At 56.6% G+C, this 7,360-nt stretch overlaps 1 protein-coding gene across 4 annotated transcripts in view; it reads right to left on the bottom strand.

Moving 5' to 3' along the window:
• Window positions 1-5,637: 5,637 nt before the first annotated feature.
• The window catches only part of Spire1 (spire-type actin nucleation factor 1), a 90,610-nt gene continuing 88,887 nt past the window's right edge, over window positions 5,638-7,360 (bottom strand). For all 4 annotated transcript variants that reach the window (XM_005372557.1, XM_005372559.1, XM_005372558.1 and 1 more), the window contains one exon: window positions 5,638-7,134. In XM_005372557.1, the coding sequence (XP_005372614.1) occupies window positions 6,876-7,134 (259 nt within the window). In that variant the 3' untranslated portion in view covers window positions 5,638-6,875. The remainder of the gene's footprint in view (window positions 7,135-7,360) is intronic.

The raw sequence follows: 7,360 nt of genomic DNA, 5'->3' as shown, positions 1-7,360 counted from the left end.
CCAGGAGTGGCTTTCCTTGCCCGCGGCTGGTCGGTGCTGCCCTGGCTCCCGAATGCGACTTGCGTTCTTGAGACCTGTCCCCACTCCTGGTCCCCGCAGCTGCTGCTCGAGCCCTGGGACCGGACACGAGTTGGCAGCCCAGGCTGGTTCTGCCCCCTCGCCATTGGGCTGCGTGGGTGCTGGGCTCCCGTGGCAGCACTGCTGTGACCTTGCCCGAGGGTCAGGGCGGGCCACGGCCCTGCGTGGCAGTGCTGGGTGCGTCTACTGGCTGGACCCCAAGGGGTGAGGGCCTGGCTACCCCTGGCAGGGACACTCAGGCCCCACAGGTCCACAGGCCACCCACGGCCCCTCCCTCGCCCTCCCCAGCCAGGAAGCTCAGGGGCTACGGCTCCGGTGTGGAGGCTCCGGGGAGCCTGCCGCCTGCCCTCCTGGGTGTACTGCTGTGGGAACGGTGGCCACTACAGCTGATGCGGCCTCTGGAGCCCTGGGCCTCCCTCCCACCCCCGCGTGCTCCCCAGCCGAGCGTCTGTCACCTCTGCCCCTGACCATGCTGCCTGGGCAGCCCTCCCTCCTGTCTCCATGAGCATCTGACCTGTTCGCTGGCTGGAGGCAGCGAGCCCAGGCTGTCGCCACTCAGGGAGGACAGCTTGAGACCAAGGCCATCAGTGGGGGCGCTCGGGGCGGCCTCAGGTGCTGGCAGGCGCCAGGCTGGGGCGCAACTTCGCAGAGAGCTGGGCTCAGCGCTCAGCCCCCAAGGAAGCGAGTACAGGAAGTGCTCAAGAGAACACAAAGGAGCCCAGGGCCAGACACACAGCTAGGCACCCATTCTACTCCCGAACTACACCCCAGCCCTAATATGTTTAGAATTAGCCAGGCACAACTGGGTCCCTGTAGTCCCAGCTAATAGGAGGCTGAGGCAGGAGAATCACTCGACCCAGAAATTTGAAACGAGCCTGGAAAGCAGTGAGATCCGTCTCAAAGGAAAAAAAGACTTTAAAAATTCTGTGTTAGTAGAAACATAATCAGCACAGAGTACTCAATATCAAAGTTTAATTTCATGATTTTCTTACTGGTTCTTGGCCAGTTATCTTAATATGACAGATGTTAAAGAGTTTCCTATTTTAGTTGAAGTGCTGTAAAACTTTAAATGTGAGCTTTGTGATTGCCATTAAGTCAGTAACGCTATGAGAGGCCTCCTGAGGAAGAACTGAGCCCCGAGGGCAGGCCCTTCACACGGGCAGCGGCTGGCTGGCGGGCTCAGGCCCGCAGTGTCGGCCCAAGGGGCAGTGCGTGCTGGCTGGGCTGGCGGAGGCTGCACGGAGGCAGAGGTTGCGGCAGGCATTCTGAAGCCCGTGTCTGGGTTCTGCTGTGCTGCTTGCCTCGCTCCTGTGGGGCGGAATCTGCCGGGGTGGTCAGCTGTGGGGAAAAGCGGCGTCCACCTGCCGGGGAGCGACTGGGACACGGCCAACCTGAGGGCCCTCGAGTTTCTCACTTGTCTAATCTCCTGTGGAACCTGCTCTGGCATTTGGTCCCTGCATGCTGGGGCAGGACAGCAGTGACTGGAGGGGACGGCGTGGGGCTCGCCGGGGGTGAGGGTGTGGAGGCAACGCCATGCGGGGAGGAAGGCCACCCGGGCCTGGACACACACACCGGGAGCTGGTGAGCGAGGTTGGCCGTACCTGCTGTGGGCCAGAGGTGCTGGTGACCAGACGTCCCTGGGCCCTTGCAGCGCTCAAGGTCAGGCTGCCAAAGCCCAGGGGTGAGGGGGCGAGGCGTGTGGCTCAGGGAGGAGGTGGGCTTCTGGCCGGGCTGTCACCACCACATAGGACCCTGCTGAGTGGGGCCCCGAAACCGTCTTCATTCCCAGAGTGCAGCTCCTTGCCCCACAGGTCAGGTAGCCGCAACAGCTGGTCCAGGTGGTCGGCACGACGCCTGCTTCCCTAACCTTGTCAGGTCAGTAAGTGCACCTGGGGCCGAGGGCCCTGGCAGGTGGACACCCAGGGCGGGGACACTGCATCCACTCGCCTTTCTGGGGCTTCTGATTTATGCAGGAGGCAGCGGCTCCTCAAGTGTCCCACAAAGGCAGCACACTTGGCCCTTCTCCTCCTTCCACGTCGGGTCATGCTCATAGCCAGCTGCGCCCCAACGCGGAAACAGCCCAGCCTGGGTCACTCCCTCTTCCTCAGGGGCAGCCTGGTGTCCGTGCCCCGCGGCCCCAGGGTTGACGGATCATTATGGAGCCTGAGCAGCGCGGTCATGCAGGGGCTCGAGGGTCAGCTGATTACAGCCGCACACGCTTGCTCAGAATTGAAACAAAGCTGTGAGTGTGCTGGACTTTGCCAGGCCGGCAGCTGCCTGTGCCGGGCTGTGGCCCTGCGCGTTTAGTTAGAGAGCGCCAGGCACTGCCGGGAAGGGCCGGGCCGTGCGGTTCTGTCTGGTTCTCACTCGCGGGCAGAGTGCTCTTGGGTCTCAAGCAGGTGACTACGGCAGTGTTCTCTGTCCTCTGTCACCAGACGTGGCAGCGCGTGGCGGCGGGTGGTGAGCCCCGTGTCACCCAGTGCTGTCTCAATGCCCATTCTCGTCCATGGTGTTCGAATGGCGCAGCCCGCAAACCCTGCTGCCCTGCAGCTGCATCTGAAATGTAGCAGCATGGGGAGCATCGGATTGCAGCTGGCTCTGAGCGCTAAGCTTTTCTGCGTGGGCAGAGAGGTTTCTGGGTAAGGACTGGCTCACTGGGGGAGCAGAGCACATTTTATTAGCATCAAAGTGTTTGCACACCTGTGCTGTAGGTGTGTGTGTCCACGTGACATATGCGCACACAGACACTGCAGAGATGCCAGGGCCCTCTATGCCTTTCTGAAAAGCACAGGGACACTACAGAGATGCTGGGGCCTTTAATGCCTTTCCAAAAAGTTCTCTGTGAAGCTGCTCCCTGTGATGGTTTTCAGCATAGAGCTCTCCCTCTATGGGAACCAGGCACATTAAGAGGTGACCAACACATTGCCCAGAGCATCAGTAAAAGGTGCTCCTGAAGAATGTCAAGAATTCAGCTTCCAGCTTCCAGCTGTGTAAAAAAAGCCCCGCTGTGTAAACAAATTAATATCAAACTCCGTATCATATAATATTTAAGATATGCAGATAGCTGGGCATGGTGGCACATGCCTATAATTCCAGCACTCAGGAGGCTAAGGCAGGAGGATTGTGGCAAGTTTGAGACCAGCCTGGGCTACAAAGTGAGCTCAAGGCCAGCCTGAACTGTCTCAAAAACACAAAAATAAAGTAAAATAAAAAAGATGCACCGAATTGATGTGATTCTAGTTAACATAAAAGCATAAGTTCCTCCCTCATGTTTGAGGAATATGGCCTTTGAAGAATGTGCTTTAAAAAGTATACATGAAAGCTGCCTATGGTGATATGCAGGGCGCTGAGGCAGGATCTCTGAACCCAGGTGTTTGGACGCAGCCTGAGGAAGGGAATCAGACCCTATCTCAGACAACAACAAAACAAACAAAAACAAAGAATTAGAAAAAGCTAAAGGCTTTCTCCCAAATGATGTAGACCACTGTGAAGCAGCCCTGAGCAGGACTTAAATTAACCAATTGGCTTTCCATGTTCGCCTGTGAGTCTGTCCAAGGCCGAGGCCCCCTGTCTGGGGATGGGTGGTGGACTCACAGTAAGTGAGCCCCTGTGAGTCACTGATCCCTACTGAGGCCTGTAATGGTGGATGAAGCTGGAATGCCTCAAAGGGTAAGACCAGCTCACAGCCAAGGACACCTGGCTCCCACCTCAACTAGATAAAGACTGTAGCCTCAGGCATCTCATTCCTGGGTGGATTAACTTCATACCTTACTTAGAGAAGTCCTTGAGTGATTCTGCTCTTCTTGAGTACTCCCCTCCCTTCCTTCTGATAACCAAATAAATACGGGTGACCGAGAGAAGGTCTTGGTCTTAGCCCTGAGGGAATCTCGAATTCTGTGAGGAGGCTCTGATCCTCCTGGAGCCCTGAAATCCTTCCATTTGCCTCTTTTTATTTTGCCTTCGCCTACACTCGTTCAGGAGACTACAGACCTGATCAGCCTGCAATAACTGAGGGGAATTGTTAACCCAATACCCACACTCAGCAAGTTGCACCCATTAAGAATGTACAGGCGGTCTGTCACACCTCTCTGCAGTGATTAGAACATTACCTACCTCCCATAACAGCCTCCGTGTGCACACTGCCTTAGTGGGCTTAGAAACAGTGGCTGTGCCGCACCAGTCCTGGTGGCCCTCCGACGTGACGAAGGACTTGCCTCCCAGCCTGGGTACCAAGCACAGCACCAGCACAGCAGGCACACGGTGCAGAGGTAAGATGACACCAGTTTATTCGTCCCCACACACATTCGAAAATGAAATACTTTAATGGGGAGCACCGTACTGACGCGTCCCCCGAGCACCACACACCTTGACTGTTACATGCAGAGCCACGTCGCGCATCTCACAGTTGAAACCTTCCTGGTTCCCTACAGCACCTAACAAAATCTTCGTGTTTTAAGATAGAAAAGTAAGAGCCTCAGAAATGTCATGGCAGGAGTTCACGGTGCTACTTGCAATCTCCCCAACATCAGAGGATTTCAACCTCTGCCTTACCAGGAACGGCAGCGGCGGTGAGGCCTGTGAGCCTGTGAAGCCGGTGCACCGGTGTTGGGCCTGCCTCGAAGTGAGGCCTGCTGCCGCGGGGGTCTCAAACGTCCACCAGCAGCGACTCCTCCACAAGCGTTCTCAGGACCCTGACACTGACCAAGGGGACCTGTCAGGGGCAGACATCCTGGGGAGGCCAGGGACAGAGGACAGGGAGGGCCCGGCGGTGTGTGCAGTGAGGCGGGTACTGTGGGAGGGGACCGGCAGCCACGGAGCTGGGCACAGAGCACAGCAGGGGCGGGCAGCTGGAGACCCACAGCTCCACCCAGCGTGGACAACACCATCTCTGACCTCAGCGTTCGTGGCCACCCTCATTGCCACCCTGACGGGTTCACAGCCCTCGCCCTGGTGAGGGCCATCGAGGGGCCGGGCTGTGCCGAACCACACACCCGGCCGTGAAGGACATAAACAGATGCACTGGCAACTACTCTGGGGACCAGAATGAAATGCTCATTTGGGAAGGTCAGTTTCTCATGTTGAATACAGGCAGCAACTACTCGTCATTTTCAAAAGGACATTATCCTAGGTTTATTTTTTTACTGTTATTTTGTTTTTGCAGTGCTGGGGATCAAACCCAAGGCCTTACACATGCTGGGCAAATGCTCAGCTTCCCCAGCCCCTCTACATTTTTATTGGAGGCAGGGTCTCACCGAGCTTCCCAGCAAGCCCAAGCCTGCGTTTTTCCAGCCTCCTGGGTGCTGGCTCCCATGTGTGCGAGTCACGCCAGGCAGGCGCGTCCGTCTGCACCAGCCCTTGCCTGGGCCCTGTCCTCGGTGAAGCTCAAGTCAGGTCCAGGAAGCGGGTATGGAGCTCCGATAGTGTCTTGGGAAATTTATAAACAAGGCTGCCCAATATAATTTTTAAAGCTCTTAAACAAGAGTCTTTAAGGTGACTGAAACACGGTCAGGGTTTTTTTTTTTACTTTTACATGAAATACAGATGAACTATTAACGTGCATTATTTTAGTCAATTCGTAAAGTTTATTTCATAAGTTTAAGTAGTTTAAAGCCATTTACTAAACTGTAAATTTCCATCCATTAAAAACTACTACTGGGGCAGTTCTGAGGTATTACTGTTCCTGACCGGAGGCCGGGCCTGTCTGGGAGGGTGGAGCGGCTGCCTGCCGGGGAAGGCCGAGTGTGGCCACGCTGTGTCCTGGGTCAGGAAGCGCCGTGCATGCGTACTGACTGGTTTCCAGACGCCGTGGTGACTTGGCTGCCGACCCTCGGTACACCACAGTAACTAAGGCCAGCTAAGGCCTGGGCCATGAAGGCTGAGACTCCGATTCTGCACGCGCAGTGCCGGGGTCCTGTGACCTGCAGGGGACACCGGGTCCTCTGCCTAAGTCACCCTCAAGGGAAAGAGCAGAGCGTCCCAACATCTTGCCGGATGCAAGGGAACTTTCTTGTACTTTTCAAACGGCTAGGTATCTTTTTCTTTTAAAATTCATTTACAAAAATAAACTTCAGTTTGAGACCTTAGGTACTAAATTGTGGCTTAATTTAGTTGAGAAAGCTGCACTATAAAGTTATGAAAAACGCACTGCAGACGCATGAGCTCCAGCTCCTTCCCCTGCACCCTTCGCGCCCACGGCCTCGTCACCAGAATACTCAGCCGCTCAGACTTAGTGCTGGGTCCCCAAACGGCACAGAACCTCGCCGCCTCGAGCTCCATCATAAAACTGTTAGTGGCGGTAATACATTCAGGGCAGGGCGTGGCCCGCACCACGGGACACGGGGCTGTGGCCTGGGCCACCCTGGGGCTAGCAGCTCTGCACCAGCGTGCAGGTGGAGTCCCGGTGTGACCCGGACCTTGGGGGCTGGGCAGCGTCAGTGCCCTTGCAGGGACCCGGAGCCAGGGCGTATGTCGGGGAGGACACGGTGGCGCAGAGGTGCCAATGTGACTTACTGCTGCGGCGCGTGCTGACAGCGGCACCAGCAGGCTGACTTCTCACCCGAGAAGCTTCGCACCCTAGTTGGGGACACATCAAGGGACCACAGGGAGCCCACGCAGGACACGGCATCCAGCCTCCACGTCCACACACGCCAAAGCCAGTCTCACCCCCCTGTCCCCCTAACCTGTCTGTCCCTCGTCATCCCTGGAGATGACGTGTGTGAGGTGGGGCCTAATGCAAGCTCGAGCCTCGTAACTGGGGAGGGCCCAGTGGGTGCGGGAGGGGCGGCTGAAGGCACGGCTCAGATCTCACTGATGGTCCGCTCCGAGGGACAGTACTCTGCGGTGCCTGGCGAGGACACATAGAAAGACTGCGTCTTGCGCTTCAACCGGGCTCGCTTGTTGGCCAGCACCAGGCTGCGCCGGCTGGAGCTGATGATCTCGGAGATGAACTTCTTGCAGTCCACGCACACCTCCATGGCGCTCCAGTCCTCCGTGAGCTCCTTGGGGAACTGCAGCTCCTCATCCGCCTTGTCCACAGACCTGGACTTCGAGGAGAACCTGCAAGAAAGCCCCAGAGCTGCTCAGGTCCTTGCTGTCATTGCTGTTTGCTGTTTGTGGTACTGCTGAATTGTGTGAAAGCAACTTGCTGCACAGTGCTGTATGACAGCGAGGGACTTAACCGCGGCACGCTCCTCCAAAGCAGGACTTCTGAGTGGAGACGAGGCTCAAAATGTTTCTTGACAAGACACCAGAAACATATTTCATTAAGAAACAAACTGAAAGT

This window comes from Chinchilla lanigera, unplaced genomic scaffold, assembly GCF_000276665.1.
Source record: "Chinchilla lanigera isolate Chin_1 unplaced genomic scaffold, ChiLan1.0 scaffold00001, whole genome shotgun sequence".
Classification (NCBI taxonomy): Eukaryota; Metazoa; Chordata; class Mammalia; order Rodentia; family Chinchillidae; genus Chinchilla; species Chinchilla lanigera.
The sequence above is the reverse complement of the archived record's forward strand: the minus strand, read 5'-3'. Positions and strand labels throughout refer to the sequence as shown.